Source organism: Rhinatrema bivittatum, chromosome 2, assembly GCF_901001135.1.
Source record: "Rhinatrema bivittatum chromosome 2, aRhiBiv1.1, whole genome shotgun sequence".
Classification (NCBI taxonomy): domain Eukaryota; kingdom Metazoa; phylum Chordata; class Amphibia; order Gymnophiona; family Rhinatrematidae; genus Rhinatrema; species Rhinatrema bivittatum.
Genome location: NC_042616.1, coordinates 587,947,945 through 587,966,445, shown reverse-complemented (window position 1 = coordinate 587,966,445; position 18,501 = coordinate 587,947,945). Strand labels below are relative to the sequence as shown.

The following is an 18,501-nucleotide window of genomic DNA, read 5'->3' as shown; positions in this document are numbered from 1 at the left end:
GGAGAGTGAGGTGCCCATCAGGTACTGAATAAGGTATTGAAGCATCAAAAGAGGATTCTGGAAGAGTATTAAATCTGGGACTGAGTTCTGATAAAGTATTGGGACTATATATTCTAACCACTTTCAGAAGAGCTGAGAATTAAATTGGCAAGTCTTATGCTCTTATTATGCAACTCCAACATTACTCTCTGCTTCAGCAGCAAGAGGTAATAGGGTATTGGACTCAGACAGCAACCAACAAGGACCCTGATTTTTATGGTCTGGGAAATTGATAAGTATGAGAGTGACCTGTAAGGTACAGCAGATACTACCATAAGCTTGCTGGGCATACTGAATGGACCATTTGGTCCTTTTCTGCCGTCATTTCTATGTTTCTATGTGTGAAGAAGGATTGAAAATGGATAAAAGAAGGAATTCAGTGTAAATATAGAGCTTTCAGTAGAAGTAGAAACTGCTAAAGAAGTGGAGTCACAAGTTTATTATATATTAGAGATGTGCATTTGTCTATCACGAATTAGGCAATTTCAGCAGGCGTAAATCTGGCAACAAAGGTAGAGAGAGGGTTTAGATAGGGCCCGGGGGGTGGGTTAGGTAGGGGAAGGGAGGGGAAGGTGGGGGGAGGGCGAAGGAAAGTTCCCTCCGAGGCCGCTCCGATTTCGGAGTGGCCTCGGAGGGAACAGGCAACACGCGCCGGGCTCGGCGCGCGCAGGTTGCACAAATGTGCACCCCCTTGCGCGTGCCGACCCCGGATTTTATAAGCTACGCGCGTATCTTATAAAATCCAGTGTACTTTTGTTCGAGCCTGGTGCGCGAACAAAAGTACGCCCTCGCGCAAATTTATAAAATCTACCCCATAATGTTCTGCTGCATGACATGAGATAAGCCAACACCCCATATTTGCATTTCTGTTACCTGTTATCCTTTACTGGGTTATTGTTGCACGGTTCCCACTGACCAGTTCCAGATACACTTGCTTCAATGTAGTACCCAACCAGCTCCTTGGCATCTTTGGGTTCCTCCCAACTAACAACCACTGAGGTATCAGTATTTCTGGTTGGTACAGGACGGCCTGGAGGTTTGGGTATATCTATGAGAAAAAAAAAAGACATGTGACCAAAAGTAAGCTTAGAGTTCTCTCAGTGAAATACACTGCTGAATACTTGATTGTTAGAAGTACTTGGACAATGAGAGACCAACCATTGGGTGGAAGTGACTCGTGTGGATTTGCATAGTTATGAGAACATATACTCTGTTCTTTATTCTCTTCTTTGTATTAAAAATAGAGAACCTTTGGTAATGAAACAACAAACACTAAGGGGTTGATTCACTAAATTTGAGATCAGAAAGAAGGCTATGATAAACAGCTGTCCAGGAAAGTCAGATGAATAAAAAGATGCAAAACTTGAGCAGCTTGAGCACTGGAAATGAAATAGAAGGTGAACTAGGAAATAATTAACTTATTGGGTCCAATGTACTAAGCTGTTTTCAAATCATCAGGTTAACCTATCAACTTTAACAAGTGTAGTAAAACAGCCATTATTATCACAGTATGTACTAGGCCAGGGGTGGCCAACTCCAGTCCTCGAGAGTTACAAATGATCCTGGTTTTCAGGATATCCACAATGAATCTGCATTAGATAGATTTACATGGACTGCCTCCACTGTATGCAATTCTACCTCATGGATATTCATTGTGGATATCCTGAAAACCTGGCCTGTTTGTGGCTCTTGAGGACAGGAATTGGCCATCCCTGTACTAGGCCAATTAAGGGGAGGAGTCATGTTCAGACAGCCTACTTTTGTGCAATTCGCAGGGATACTTTTTACCCACAGATTTTGCACAAAGTTTCAAAGAGAAAGTATATACTTACTTCCCCTTTGAAACTTCCCGTGGGTACAAATACTCTTGGACTTTTGCACCTGCTTTTTTTGTGGGTAGAATTACATATATATGCTTGAAAATATGAACTCTGTATTATTTCCTGATCTGGCCCAAAATACACCCCATGGAATTCATCCCCCAAATACATGTAAATGTATGTGTGCCATGGAATAATGTGCATACTTTTAGCCATATCGAGGAAAGGCAATTCTCAAAAAACTAATTTATACACATAAATGGCTTTGAAACTCGCTCTTTCCTATACATAGCACAATTTTCCTTTAACAGGTACCATGATAATGGTAACTCAGCTACTATAGAAAATGATGATCCCCATACTAACCAACCTGAGGTGAAAATGCTGATTAGTGTGGCAGTTAAAAATTAAAAATAAATGTATCTTTCCCTCTAATGAAAGCAACCCTCTATGATCCAATCTCAGACCCTAAACAAGCCTCCCTCCAATCCAGGCCCTGACCCCCCCCAAAGGGAGACATCTCTATTCTGGGCCTAAACACTCTCCTCTGCAGCACTCCAATCCCTGCCAGCCTGAGCAGTAGATGCCGGTCTCAGGAAACAATCCCAGATCTCCCACATGGCATGTCACATGACTGCCACTGAGCCACTAGGTTGGCCTTATAAGTACATACGGCTCGATACAGTAAGGCCGCGGTAAAAACAGTGCGGCAGTGTCAGGCGCACCCTTCCTCCCCGCACGCACAGTTCTCTTCACTAACTCCCCGATACTCTCCTCTAATCGCATGCAAATGCATGCCGCAGCTGTGAAGCGTTAGGGAAGGGTTATGCCCGCGCAACCCATTTTACTGTATAGGCGCTGTAACAGCGCCTATACAGTAACCTGGGTGCGCTGGTACCTGTCATTTCAAATGACATTTGAAATGACAGGCACCAGGAAGTGTAAAAAAGTGTAAAAAACAAAAAACCTGTGTGTTATATAAAAAAATAAAACAATTTTAAATACCTGTCGGAGGGCCGTGGGTCCAGGCGGCCGGTGGGCGGCGGGCAGCCATCAGCGGCATCCGGTAGTCCCTTCTCCCTTCCTCCCTCCCTCCCCTGCCTGGATGAGCGCCAAAATCGCACGGGCGGGTCGGCAGCGGGGGGGGGGGGGGGGGGCGGCAGCGGGGGGGCGGCAGCAGGATCCGGGAGCGGCGGGTAGGCAGCAGCGGGGTCCGGGGGGGCAGCGGCAGCGGGGTCCGGGGGGGCAGCGGCAGCAGGATCCAGGGGCGGCAGCGAGATCCGGGGAGCGAGTAGCGGCAGCGTGTTCGATCGGGCAGGCAGGTAGGTGGCAAAATAAAGATGGCCGCCTGCACGGGAAAATCGTGCAATTGGCCGCTGAAGACGTGACGTCACACCCCGTGACGCCAAACGTCGTGACGTCACGTCTTCAGCGGCCAATTGCACGATTTTCCCGTGCAGGCGGCCATCTTTATTTTGCCTCCTACCTGCCTGCCCGATCGAACACGCTGCCACTACTCGCTCCCCGGATCTCGCTGCCGCCCCTGGATCCTGCTGCCGCTGCCCCCCCGGACCCCGCTGCCGCTGCCCCCCCGGACCCCGCTGCTGCCTACCCGCCGCTCCCGGATCCTGCTGCCGCCCCCCCCCCCCCCCGCTGCCGACCCGCCCGTGCGATTTTGGCACTCATCCAGGCAGGGGAGGGAGGGAGGAAGGGAGAAGGGACTACCGGATGCCGCTGATGGCTGCCCGCCGCCCACCGGCTGCCTGGAACCACGGCCCTCCGACAGGTATTTAAAATTGTTTTATTTTTTTATATAACACACAGGTTTTTTGTTTTTAACACTTTTTACACTTACCATAGCAGGCCCGAGCCTTGCTACTTTTTCGTTTGGTTTTTTTTTTGCTTCGGGAGGAGGGGACCGGACGGGGCTGCAGGAGACCGGACGGGACCAGGGCGGGTAAGCAATGTTTTTACACTACACTACACTACACTAACTCCTACTAGGGGGAGGCTGTAAACTAGCAGGTTAAGGCCGCGGCAGAACAGCGGGTTACGGAGGAGATAATATCAGCGCCCGTTACAGTATCGCAGGGGAATAGCTAATTCCTTCATTATACAGCTTTTTCGTTCATTTACATGCTGGGTGCGGAAAGGGTTTAGGAAAGGGTTTAGGAAGCGCTAAGGACGCGTGAAACTGGAGACTGTATCGCTGGATGGCCTTACTCGTCTGTATTGTGCGCTCCCAGCACGTTACAGACCGGGAATCTTTAACTCAACGTTACTGTATTGACCTGATAGTTAGATGGCACCAGCACCACAAGTTGACAGTTATCAAACGCAGCATTATTACAAAATTACTTACCGAGTTTGTCTCCTACCAAAGTAGCTTCAGTGGCTTCAGAGGGCTCGCCCACACCAGCTGAGTTACAAGACCTAACACGGAAACTGTATGATTTCCCCTCAGCTAAGTCAAAAATAGCAAAACGGGGAGACTTTACTGGGATCTCAGTGTTAACTCTCTGCCAGTTATCTGTGCCTGCAACACACTGCAACAGAAATGTGAATTAAACAGGATGTAGGAATTTTGATAAACAGCAAAATGTGGATACTTAACAATATTTTCCAAAAACAATAGGTTTTGTTTGCAAGTGAGGGTTCTGCTAATACATATGTGATATCACTTGTACATGTGGAAGGATAGCAAATTTCAACCAAAACATGAATCCTACTCCTTTTAGCTTAGTTTCCTTTTTACATAGGCTGGAATCACCCAAATTTGGGGCAGTCATACCATACTGTCTTTGCCATCTTGTTAGCCTGTAAGAAGGCGGCTAAGGGTTTAATTTTTATTTGATTTTTGTCTTCTGTTCTATACATACTTTATATTGTTTATATATTTAGTGTGGGCTCTCTCTTTTCTGTTTGATATGTTTTATATAGCACTGAGATACAAGTGATGACCTGTAAGTTGAAGTGTGGAAGTAATGTGAAGTATAGCTGCTTCATTTGAGACCAGGAGTGATTAATAGTCCGAAGCCCAAGGGTCTTGACGTATAGTTTTTCCTCTTCTGGGGAACTGACCTCACACTGAAGCCACAGCAGTCCAAGCAAAAAGGCTCCTCTTTGCAGTGTGGGTATCAAGTGGGGATGGGGGGGTGGATGGATTAAAAAATGGTGCCCAATGTGGGGCCTAAAGGCTTTATGACTTGGAAATGTGTGCTCTGTTATCGAAATTGCTATGTCTTTGTATACTAAAATCTCTATCTCGCTCAGGGAAGAAGCCACATTGCTGTGATACAATATGTCTACTGTTCCCAAAATTGAGTCATGATGAGGAGAAAGCATGCAAAGATGCCCTTCCTTTGCAGTGAGGACATGTGAGGAGGTGGGGTGGAGGTTACATCTGTGTTTATCACAGTTGCTATTTGTTTTTTTCTGATATTCATCCTGGGGCCAACATGAATGTTGGTGAATGAATCTCACAATTTGGCATGATATAAGTATATTTTGTAAAACATGATTAGAATTTAAATTAATGTGTACTTGCAGATTACCTTGAAAATTAATTGGAGTGTGGGTGATAAATTGCATGCAGACCGCTTTACCTTTTGTGGTATGTGATAGGTACAAGCAGCAACCACAGTCCATGAAATGTAGAGTATAATAAATAGTAGATAAGAGAACAGTGCGACTATTTAGTAAACGTAAATTCACATTTTCAAATTGCAAAAATTCTATTTACATTCAACAAATTTTCTCTGATCTTATACTGGTTGGAAAAATCACTGATGAAATGAGCTGTAAATGTAATAAATAGCAAATTCTGGTTGGAAGCACTGGTCATATTGACTTGCTAGACATGGGATAAACATTAAATTATTCAAAGCTCATAGAATGAGATGTAGAGCAGACAGGGAAAGACATACAGAACACAGTGTGCTGACTCTGATGATTATTTTACCTTTTCCACATAGTACATGATGCCCTCATGCCCACGGAGGCCAGGAGGTTTCCAGCTTAGCACAACATAGTTTTTGGTGGCTTCAGCAACACTGAGATCAGTAGGTGGGCCAGGAACAACACCTTCTAATGGAAAAGAAGATCTTAGCTACCAGTGATAACAGAAATGTGTTAGAATCCTCTGCATTTCCTTTTAGGTTTACTATTGGCCCATCCACTGTGAGAAACTTCTTTGAGATGACTGGTGGAAATCACCAAGGAGTTCATAGCAATTCTGCATTTTTAGCATTGCATTATGGATATTTGTTAAACAGAACTCCCCTTGCAGATTATTCAGCTCTGCAATGATTGAATTGAGTGTGTACAAAAGTGCAGCTCCAACAACAAATATTGTTCCCCTTCTACTTGCATAGCTCTACTAAAGCATGTAACCAAGCAAAAGATTGTTGGTGCTCTTAGCAGATATTATACTTCATGTTTCTGTAAATTTGTCTTACATCACTGTATGGTATTCAGAAGTCTTTTTGAGAAGACTCATACACAGTATAAGTATAACAGGTAGATTTTAAAAGCGTTGCTTGTGCAAAAATGGCCCTTTACATGTGTATGTGGGCAGCATGCGAGCAACGTGAATTTTAAGTGATGAGGCGCAAGTCTGGAGATTTTGGCCCAGAGGGATCCTGAACAACAGGGGGGTTGGAGAGAGAGAGAGAGAGAGAGTGTGCTTTTGGAGGGGCAGTGTTACAAGGGGGGTCTATAGACCCTTGCACTCTAGGCAGACCAATGTAACAGCGCCCCCCCTCAAAACTCACCCTGAGTTGAAAATGCCCCTCTTACAGTGGGAGATATATAGAGTGTTAGATTGTCTCTCTCTCTCTTCCCCCTCCCCCCCATGGTCACTTGTGAGTACGCACATACAGGCTCCACACATACATGCAAGTAGGGATATTTTAAATGATACGCATGTACTTGCATGCACAATATAAAATTAAACATATTTTTGCTCGCAATCCCAATACGTGCATTTATGGGCGCACACACCACCTTTTAAAATTTACCTGTAATTATGCAACTATTTGGAAATATTTGGACGGTAGTGTTTTTTTCCTCCTGTTGCTGAAAATAAATTTGATACAACTACTTTGGCAATTCAATCATATATATCACGGAATTATTAATACCAAACAACATGTAGTGACATATATAATATTGCAATCTTTATTAGGTTCAAACAAGAAATTTCCAAGCAACTTGATGCTCCAATCTTGACATCACCCCAAGGAATATCCATCTAAAAATCCCAACCCATTATCACACAATAATCACACACCATTCATACCACTTACTCACACACATCCTTCATATCTCCCATCATTAAAATGTCTCCATTTTTCCAAATGAATTGTTTACACACGAGTGAAAATCCCCTTCACAGTACAGTACTAATCTTTCAAAATTAATTTGTTCACAAGCAGAAAGAATTCTATTTCACAAGTTTTTTTCTCATTCTTGAAATGCCACCCAATCAATTCTATCATTTAAACCATTGGGCCACAATGTTCCTAAGGAGAAAATCCATCTCTGCTCCATTCACAACAATGTTTTATTCACGTTGCCTCCTCGCCTGTTCTTTACTTCCTGTATCACAAAATGTTGTTTGAAGGTAAATTTCTGTATTTAAAGGGTTGGTTGGGAAGAATAGTTTTTAAGCAAAATTAATTTAAATTGTTAATTGTTGTAGATGAAACCTGTACGGGAATATGTTGAAGGTGTATAAGCAGTAGGAAATTCTTTGAAGTTCTCCTGAAGAAGCCTGTGGAAAGGCGAAACATGTTGAGAGGATGAAGAGGAATTGAAAGACTTTCGTTTCAAGAACGAGAAAAAAACTTGTGAAATAGAATTCTTTCTGCTTGTGAACAAATTAATTTTGAAAGATTAGTACTGTACTGTGAAGGGGATTTTCACTCGTGTGTAAACAATTCATTTGGAAAAATGGAGAAATTTTAATGATGGGAGATATGAAGGATGTGTGTGAGTAAGTGGTATGAATGGTGTGTGATTATTGTGTGATAATGGGTTGGGATTTTTAGATGGATATTCCTTGGGGTGATGTTGTTAAGATTTGAGCATCAAGTTGCTTGGAAATTTCTTGTTTGAACCTAATAAAGATTGCAGTATTATATGTCACTACATGTTGTTTGGAAAATAAATTTGAGCCAGCTCACAAGCTATTCAGGTTTTTCCCTCAGATATATGCTCTTGTACAGTATATAACCTTTTACGAACCTCCAAATTTCGCAGACAAGAGGCTGTGGAGCATACTTAAAGCAACTGAAAGCCACACCTTTACTGATTATACACTCCATGAAACTGAATACACACAATAAAAGGAATTCTTACCTAACTCAATGTTTCATCTGGGCCATCTGACTTAGTGAAAGTTTTGGCATGGATGGGTAAACATTTTAAGTGCTACTTTAAATGTAATTTTGCTGTTAAACACACACTGTCAGCAAGAGTATATTAATTTTTAAGATATCATATAAAGACTTTAGAAAGAATATGTTTACCAGCGGGTTCCTCTTCAGTAACAATAATTTGACCAGTCCATGGGGCAGAAGGGTGACCTGAGAGATGAGTGAAAACATTTCAGAAAATGTTCCAGCCTTTGGAATCATGCAGAGAGAAAGACATTGCACCAATGCACTGCTAAGATATTGATAACAGTATATGGTACTTATAGAACCCAATTCTATCATCTACACAAACAAGATCTGAAAAGGGATGTAACTAATGCAGAATGTTATGAGGAATTTTCTGTGCTGTTTTATGCATAATAGATGAAGAACAAGTTTATGTAGTGCATAAACAATGTAATATGTCCTAAATGTTGTTTAATCCAGACTTCATAAATGCAGATATATAAACAGAAGAGTCTCTTGGCTTACAGCTCTGTCACTCCACTGGGAGGAAGGAAGAGGGGACAGCAGAGTTGCTTACCTGTAATAGTTGCTTACCTATAACAGTTCTCACATATGGGTGACATCATCAGTTGGAGCCCTGTCACTGAACATTTTTATCAAAGTTTCTAGAACTTTGATTTATTTATTTATTTATTTATTTATTTATTTAACAGCTTTTAATATACCGGTGTTCGTGCAAGCACATCACACCGGTTTACAATAAACTTGAGAAAGGAGGAATTACAAAAAACAGGGAGTGGGGGATGGAGCAGGAGCGAAAAAAAAAAAAAAGGGGGGGGGGGAGAGAGAGGGAGGAAGGTAAGGAGGAAAGACAGCAGCTGAGAAGGTAAAAGGAACGTAGCAGTATTTACAAGAGAGGTTGCTTAACGGGGTTATACATTGTTTAATTACAGCGGTTAAGAGAGGGATAAAAAGATTATATAGAGGAGAAAAATGGATGCTTACTTACAACAGTTATGGGATATAATGAAAACTTATTTGAACATTTAAAAACACAAAAATGTAACATATTAGCTTATTTACAACAGTTATGGTTATAGCAGGAACTAAAAGGGAGCTTAATTTAAGGTTTTTAGCACAGGTTCAATGTTTTAAAATTGAAATACAGCGGAGGACGGTAATGGGTAGCGCAGGAGTGAGAGGTGGGCTGGGGGGGATATAGGAACGGGTGAGGGGAGGGAGGGGGGTGAGAGGGGGGGTATGAGGGGGTGGAGGGGGGTGAGGCTGGGGTGGATTAAGGGAGGCTTGGGTGGATTAAGGGAGGAGAGACTAGGGACTAGGGAGAGACCAGAGGGGGGAGACTGGGTGGACTAGGGGGGACGGCTACGAGGGTGGGATTAAGGGAGGAGAGACTAGGGACTAGGGAGAGACCAGAGGGGGGAGACTGGGACTAGGGAGACGGCTACGAGGGTGGATTAAGGGAGGAGAGACTAGGGACTAGGGAGAGACCAGAGGGGGGAGACTGGGTGGACTAGGGGGGACGGCTACGAGGGGCTGGAGTTAGGGTAAGCCTGCCTGAAGAGCCAGGTCTTAATGCCTTTTTTGAAGATGGGTAGGGAGGGTTCAAGACGGAGGTGTGTAGGGAGGGAATTCCAGAGGACGGGGCCTGCGATGGTGAAGGCTCTTTCTCTGGTGGTGGATAAGCGGGCTGTTTTGAGGGGGGGGGGGTGAAGGGTGCCTGTGGAGGTGGATCTTGTCTGGCGGGTTGAGAGGTGGAAGTGGGGCATTTCTTTAAGCCAAGGGGGGTTGTTTTTGTAGAGGGTGTTATGAAGGATGGTGAGGGTTTTGTATTGGGAGCGGAAATGGATGGGCAGCCAGTGTAGGTCTGTTAGGATGGGTGTGATATGCTCTCTTTTACATGTATTGGTAAGGATTCGAGCCATGGCGTTTTGGAGGGTTTGGAGAGGTTTGATGGTGGAGAAAGGGAGGCCTAGTAGCAGGGCGTTACAGTAGTCCACTTTGGAGAAGATGGTGGACTGTAGGACTAATCTGAAGTCTTGAGTGTGGAGTAAAGGCTTGAGTTTTTTGAGGATCTGAAGTTTGTAGAAACCTGCTTTGAGGAGGGACTTGATGTGGGGTTTGAATTGAGGTGTTGGTCAAGGGTGACTCCCAGGTCTCTTACGGCAGGGGGTAGTGTGGGGGAGATGTTAGGGGGCGGTGGTGTGGTGGAGGAATCATGCTCAGGTTGCTTGGATATAAAGAGTAGTTCGGTTTTAGTTGCATTGAGAGCAAGGTGAAGGTCGGTTAGTAGGGCGTTGATGGTGACTAGGCAAGATTCCCAGAAAAGGATGGTTTCATTGAGGGTTTTTTGAATGGGTATGAGTATTTGTACGTCATCGGCGTATAAGAAGAAGTTCAGGCCTAGGTTTGAGAGTAGGTTGCAGAGGGGGAGGAGGTATATATTGACCGCACACTGAGCATGCCCAGCATGCCACTAACCCTGTAGCCACCAGGGGTCCCCCTTCAGTCTCGTTTGTAGCAAAAGTATGAGCGAAAAATAAAATAATAAAACGGTTTCGAACCCAACTCCGCGGGGTGGTGGGCGGGTTTCGTGAGGGCTAACATCCTGCTGTCCTGGGAGAACACCTGTTACAGGTAAGCAACTCTGCTTTCTCCCAGGACAAGTAGGATGGTAGTCCTCATATATGGGTGAATAGCAAGCTACAGGCTGCATCATATGAAATAGGCCAATCAGCACACAACATGTGCAACAGGCACAACAACTGGGATGCTGTTGGCAAGGATGAGGCAGCCTGAAATTCACAGCGGGTCAAGGTAGGACGAGTTGGGTTCCTACACTGGGAACAAATTTCTTAGGACAAACTGGCCAAAGATGGAATCTTGTCATCCAGCCTTGTCCAGGCAGTAGTGAGCTGCGAAGGTGTGGAGAGAATTCCATGTCTCAGTCCTGCAGATGTCAGCAATCGGTACTGAACGATAGTGTGCTACTGATGTTGCCATTGCTCTGACTGATTGTGCCTTCACTCGTCCCTGTAGTTGAAGGCCTGCTTTCTGGTAGCAGAATGCAATTCAGTCTGCTAACCGGTTTGACAGTGTTTGTTTGCCTACTGCATTCCTAAATTGGTTTTATCAAAAGTTACAAAGAGTTGGGTGGACTTCCTATGGGCTGTAGTGCGGTCTAAGTAAAATCAAGAGCATGCTTACAGTCCAAGGTGTGCAGAGCTCGCTCACCCAGTTTAGCATGAGGCCTTGGAAAGAAAGTGAGCAAGACTATGGACTGATTTAAATGGAAATCAGTTGCCACCTTAGGAAGGAATTTAGGGTGAGTGTGAAGAACCACCCGGACATGGAGGAACCTCGTGTAGGGTGAGTAGGTCACCAGGACCTGTAACTCATTTACCCTGCGAGTAGACATGATGGCTACTAGGAAAAGTACTTTCCATGTAAGGTATCTGAGTTCGCAGGAGTGAAAGGGCTCAAAAGGAGTGTGCATGAGCCATGCAAGGACAACATTGAGGTCCCATGCCACGACCGGTGGCCATAGAGGAGGCTTAAGCTGTACTAAGCCTCTCAAGAAGCGACACACCAGGGGTTGAGCCATTATCGGGGCATCCCTTATTCCCTGATGGTAAGCAGAAATGGCACTAAGGTGCACTCGGATAGATGATGTCTGGACACTACTAGATTCCGAGAAGTGCCAGATGTGGGGCAAGAAAAGGGATCAAAACCCTTCTGCCTGCACCACAAGGTAAACCTCTTCCATTTAGAGCAGTAAGATTTCCACGTGGAAGGCTTCCTTGAAGCTACAAGGACTTGAGAGACGCCACTAGAAAGACTGAGTGGTTGTAGAATCAACCTTTCAACATCCAGGCTGTCAGAGACAGGGTCTGGAGGTTCAGATGGCGTAACTTGCCGTGATTCTGTGTGATGAGGTTGGGCACCGTGCCCAGGCGAATGGGGTCCTAGACAGAGAGGTAGCGAAGTATGGGGAACCATATTTGGCATGGCCAATACGGGGCTAAGACTATCATTGTTGGGTTTGTGGCATAATGTGGACTCTTAGTCGCAGTGGTGATGACTCCTCCCACGGGGAGGGGTCCCGTGGGGAACTACAGCGACAGGCTAGACTCAGGAAGCAGACACTGGAGATAGAAAGCTTTATTGTACTGCTGTAGAGAGATGTTAATAGTGGAGGAAGAAATGGCACTGAAGTCCAGCAAGGTGCCAAAAAGCTCAGACAGCCTCAGATGAAGTAGTCTTACCCAGATGTACAAGGTTGGTAGTGTTCCGCAGAGCGGGATAAGCCGAACCTGGTGGGTGGAAATGGAGAGCTGGATCATATAGGTACTCACTGAAGAATAGTGCAGTAATCCTCCTGGTAGATGGTGAAGATGGGACCCGAGGTCCATCGTATGGATACTCTGTGCTGGATTGACCCTTGAGGAGCGAGTACCTGGAAGCACAGATTCCTGTAAAGAGAAGAGAGACCCTCCGAGGAGCGGTTATCTAATTAGGAGAAACCCCGAAGGGTTGATGGAAGCGAGAGGCCCCCAAGGAGCGGGTGCCCAGAGCTTCTTCTGGAGCAAGATACCCCGGAGGGTAACAAGGAGCCTAAGCATGCAGCTTAGAAGCGGTTAGAGTAGCTTAAACTGAAGTCCTTGCTAACTCGTTTGTTAGGAGCAGAGCAGAGGCTTAAATACCCGGAGGTATTGACGTCATGCGGTGGGGACACCCCCGAGGTTCCCGCCAAGACATGTAGATAAGCGTAGACACGTGCACATGCCTTAGGAGGCCACAGGAAGGAGTATGGTGGATGGGGACGCCGAGGGTTTCGGCACTTGGCACCGGAGGCAGCCATCTTACCCATGGAGGGGGAGAAAGGCAAAAAAGAGGTGAGGCAGAGCGGTCACAGCCATCTGCGACCGAAGGACGCAACAATCATTAAGCCTCGATCCTGTTGTAGCTTCACAAGAGTCTTGGCTATCAGCGGAATCGGAGGATACGAGTATAGCAGACCTGTGTTCTAGGGACGTGCGAAGGCATCCATGGTTGGTGTTCTTCAGTCTCTGTATAGGGAGCAGAAGCGTTCCACTTTGTGGTTTTGACTGGACGCAAAGAGGTCGATGGTGGGCTGACCCCCACCTGTGGAAGATTCTGCTCACAACCGAGGGATTCAGAGATCACTTGTAGGGCCTGTGCATAAGTGGCTCGCAATAGTATGGAGTGTGACAGGGCCCAGGCCCAAATCTGCACCGCCTCCTAGCAGAGCAGGTAAGAACCCATGCCCCCCTGTTTGTTTAGTTACCACATTGCAATTTCGTTGACTGTTTGGATCAGGACAACTTTGTTGGAGAAGCAGTCCTGGAATGCAGGGCGTAGCGCATTGCCCGAAGCTCCAGAAAGTTGATTTGATGGGTCGCTTCAGCTATTGTCCAAGTCCCTTGAGTTTGAAGATCTTGGACATGGGCTCCCCAATTGAGGTTGGAGGCATCTGTGGTTTGGGTCACCTGAGGAGCTGGTTGCTGGAAAGGAAGACCTACTTGCAAGTTGGCTTTGTGTGTCTACCATGTAAGGCACAGACGAAGCTGGCTGGTAATGTGGTTGCAGTTGCGTAGCTTGTCGCCACTGAGATTTTGGAGTCCATTGTGTCATTCTCATGGCTAAGCTCGCCATTGGGGTGACGTGGACTGTTGAGGCCATATGGCCGAGCAACTTGAGTAGGTGGCCAGCCGAGGTGGTTTTTCGACGGCGGATAGAGCTGGCCAGGTTGGACAGCGTTATCACGTAGTCGTTTGGTAAGAATGCCTTGGCTAGGGTTGTGTCCAGTTCTGCTCCTATAAAGGAGAGATGGTGAGACAGTGTCAAATGGGATTTGGAGTAATTGATTAGAAATCCCAATGAGTTGAGAAGACTTATGGAGAGGCCGAGGGAGTTGAGGGCTCCTGTTTTGGACTGGCTTTTTATGAGCTAGTCGTCTAGGTATGGAAAAACATATATGCCCTTGCTGTATAACTGTGCAGCCACGATGCCAGGCACTTTGTAAACACTTGGGGCACTAAGGCAAGGCTGAATGGCAGGACCCTGTATTGACAGTGCCTGTGACCCACCACAAATCGCAGATACTTGCGATGAGGAGGGAAGATCGCAATATGGGGGTATGTGTCCTGAAGGTCTAAAGAGCAGAGCCAGTCCCCCTGTTGTAGCAGTGGAAGCATGGTGCCCAGGGATACCATTCTGAACCTTTCCTTGTGAAAAAATGTGTTCAAGGCACGGAGATCCAGAATAGGCCGGAAGCCGCCAGTCTTTTTTGGAATTAGGAAATACCTGGAATAGAACCCTTTCCCCTGCTGATTCGGTGGAACCAGTTTCATGGCTCTGGCCGACAGAAGGTTCGAGAGCTCTGACTCGAGTAGTCCTGTGCGATCTTCCCAGCTCCAGAATGGAATGGATGGGAAATCCAGGGGTATTTTTGAAAAATTTAGATGGTAATCATGGGTTACGATGGATAGTACCCACTGGTCCATGGTAATTGGGTGCCAATTTGTTGCAAAGTGGCAAAGGCGGCCCCCCACTGGAAGATGGCTGTTGCTCTCTGGAAGGGAGTCAAAATCCAGGCACAGGGCCAGCTTGTGGAGCTGGTTGTGGCCTAGATGTTCTCGCTTGGCGTGACTATCCCCTCTGAGGAGCTCGAGCTGGTCTTGCACAGAACACAGGAGGGAAATATCTGCATGACTGGTAGAATTGTTTTCTGGTGTCCCTACGGGTACCTCTGTGGGCTACGGAGGGAATATCTGTGGAGACAGTTGACAACTGACGCAGGGTGTCATGATGGTGTTTTAACTGAGCCACTGCATCCTGGATCTTATCCCCGAACAGGTTATCTCCAGTACAGGGTAGATCTGCAAGTTTGTCTTGCACTTCCGGGCATAGGTCTGATGCCTTAAGCCAGGCCCAGCGCCTAGCACTGATACCTGCTGCCAAGACTCTGGATGCTGTTTCAAAAGAATCATAGGCAGCTCTGTCTTCATGTTTGCCTGCTTCTAATCCTTTTTGTAGGATGGAAGACAAGGCATCTTGCTGCTGTTGTGGCAACATCTCCACAATCTCCTGGATTTGTTTCCAGAGATTTCTATTGTACTGGGTCATGTATAATTGATATGCAGCTATTCACGCTATCAACATGGACCCTTGGAAAACTCTTCATCCCAGTGCATCTAGTGCCTTCTGTTCCTTACCTGGAGGAGCAGAGGAATGTGGATGTGATCGTTTAGCCTTTTTCTGAGCTGATTCCACAACTACAGAATGGTGTGGCAGCTGACATTTCTGAAAACCTGTCTTTTTGTTGACTGGAGGTACAGTACTTGGATGGTCCCACAGGTGGTACAAAAGGTCAAGAAGGACTTCGTGCACCGGTATTGCCATTATTTCCTTTGGAGCGTCTACAAATTGTAAGACCTCCAACATCTTGTGATGAGAATCTCCTTCTGTCACCAGCAGAAAAGGGACAGTCTCAGACATCTCTTTAACAAAATTGGCAAAGGAGAGGTCTTCAGGAGGTGATCGATGCCTCTCTTCCGGGGGTGAAGGTTCTGAAAGCAACTCCTCAGAAGCTTGTGAAGAATCATCCGTAGATGCATCTCCCCATGGATCACAGGGGCTTTCCCCAGCCCAGGAGGACTTCCTGATGAAGGAAGTATGCAAAATCCAAAAGGGTGGGAAGGCATCGATGGATGTGGCATCGGAACCGAGGGAATTGGTGCTGGCATCGAGGGCACTGGGGCAAATGGGGTGCGCTTGGGCACCAATAGCCCCAATGGACCTAGAATGTGTTCCGGCATTGGTGGTTCCCGTGGAGGGATCTGGCCGGGAACCGATTCTTCCTCCTCTGAGGAACCCAGTATTGGTATCGGGACCTGCGGAGGCCTCGATGGACGACTCGGTGCCAGCATGTCTGATGGCATGGGCTGAGTTGGCAAAGCATCGATGAGCATATCGAGGCGCTCAAGGAGCGGTGCAAACATTGAGGGAGCTGGTTCCGGTGCCGGTAAGGGGGCCAGCACCGGCGGCGATTGGAAGCCTCGTAGGGCATTCAGCACTTCCTCTTGGACTATGCGGTCCAATTCCTCCCGGGAAGCCGGCATGGGTGGCACGGCAATCGGGATAGGAGGCAGGCTAGGCATCACCGGAGCTTCCATGGGGGCCCGTGGAGGCTCGGAGCCCGGCACCGATATCAGTGGGGAACGCCTAGGGGTCTCGGGTCCAGAGGAGGTTGCGGTATCCTCTCCCCGGGCCCTCTTCGCAGGTGGCTTGATGGAAGTTGATGCTGCTGCGGTATTGGTTCCGGCACTGGTCTGGGACACCCGTCGGTGCCGGTGTTGATATTTCCCTCGGTGCTCGGTCTGGTCTTTCCCCGGCACTGAGGACGATGATGCCGATTGTCCTCAATGGAGTCCATGACGGATGGTCACCCTGACCACGATGCTCCTGGCGAATCATCTCCGAGGTCGATGGGCCCTCCATAGTCAGTGGCGCAGTGCGTTTTAAAGGAAATAACTGCTCCATTTTGTCCAGGCGAGAGCGACGGCCTTTGGGGGTCATTTGTGCGCAACATCGTCGAACGTTGTGCGAGGGGTCTAGGCACAAAATACAGACTTCATGCAGGTCCATTATGGACATAGTCCTTGGACACTCGGGGCATTTTCTAAACCCGGTCGCCATGACAAAAATTTGGTGGGCACGCGGTCGATGACCATCGAGCACCGGAGTGGTAATCCGCTGGGAACCGACCGCAAGTACCAGAAAAAGCACTTACCAAGCACTGGAGGGAACGGAGCACAATGGGAGACCCCGGTTAGGGATTTTTAAGAAGATGAACTTCAAATAGTTCTGTGAGGAAAGTTGTGAGAAATTTCTCACAGAGCTCCTAAACCACGAGGCAACTGGTGCGCAGAAAAAAAGAGACTGAAGGGGGACCCCTGCTGGCTGCAGGGTTAGTGGCATGCTGGGCATGCTCAGTGTGCCAGTCAAAGTTCTAGAAACTTTGACAAAAGTGTTCCGTGACAGGGCTCCATCTGATGATGTCACCCATCTGTGAGCACTACCATCCTGCTTGTCCTGGGAGAAATTCTTATTCTTGTCTGCTACACATGACTGTACCAAAAAATGCCAAGTAAGAGCTGTTTGTTACCTACAGGGAGGTATGGTCTACATATCAATCAGGAAAAAAACGTTCTAACAGAGTTGTAAATGATGTTACCTATTAGCTTCTGCAGCACAAAGAATCTAAGTGCTGAAACAAAAAGAGAAGAGATCTGCAAGCATTGGAGGTCCTTAAAGGTTCTATTGGTATGGGGAATCACCTACATGGCATTTACCGGTGCAGTCTTGTGTATCAGACAATGATAAGAGTGACCCTTGTCCCTGGATCTATCAATGCTTCTATTTATTCCAGAGGAAAAAAGTGTGAAAGTTCAGATAACAAAGGTGCCTCTCTACTTGCATTAAAGTTTGGGTTTAGTCATATTGATGGCCAAATTATAATTTTGGTGAAAAGAGAGGCAGATTAAAGCACATATTTTGGATCTAAATCTATATTAAATGATTGTTATAAGGCTGTGGGTTTACAGGGTCATTTTCAAGGGGACTTCTGCAGATAAAATTGTGTTTTACAAGCAGAAATAGCCTTTTCCAAAGTTGCTCACCCTTTACGGGCAGAAATTTACCTGGATTATGTGGAGGCATTTCTGGGAGCGAAATTAGGGAGGATTTTGAATTTACATGCATACTGTTGTACTTTCAAACATATGCGCATATATTTTCCTAAAAAATAATGCGCACCAGATAGCAGGAAATATTGCAAAACATCAAAGCCCACTATCACAAGTAGGAAAAACATGAAACAATAAAGACTGATTCCTTGTGCAAGCTATTAACAATTGATGTATATGTTTGCAGAGTTATTAGGAATGTCAGACCTTATTGTAAAGAGTCAAATGGTATAAAAAGACTCTAAATAACTATGATCCTTTTCACTAGATTTTTGTACATTTTTTTGTTTGCTGGTGTCCACAAATCTACAATAGTATCACAATTAAAATCCAAAATTAATTTGGGGATCCCCAAGTATAATTTTTCACCACAAATAAGTTGATTTTGGATTTTAATTGTGGCACTATTGTGGATCTGTGGGCACCAGCAAATCAAAAAAGGATCATAGTTATTTAGAGTCTCTTGACGTT

General features: G+C 46.1%; 1 protein-coding gene across 4 annotated transcripts in view; it reads right to left on the bottom strand.

Annotated features, from left to right (window-relative positions):
• MYOM1 (myomesin 1) overlaps positions 1 to 18,501 on the bottom strand; it is a 326,724-nt gene that overhangs the window by 125,490 nt on the left and 182,733 nt on the right. For 3 of the 4 annotated variants that reach the window (XM_029591071.1, XM_029591066.1, XM_029591068.1), the window contains 4 exons: positions 8,390 to 8,446; positions 5,821 to 5,945; positions 4,222 to 4,405; positions 913 to 1,087 (listed from right to left, as the gene is read on the bottom strand). In XM_029591071.1, coding sequence (XP_029446931.1) covers positions 913 to 1,087; positions 4,222 to 4,405; positions 5,821 to 5,945; positions 8,390 to 8,446 — 541 coding nt within the window. The remainder of the gene's footprint in view (positions 1 to 912; positions 1,088 to 4,221; positions 4,406 to 5,820; positions 5,946 to 8,389; positions 8,447 to 18,501) is intronic. The other variant, XM_029591067.1, reaches the window with a different exon arrangement.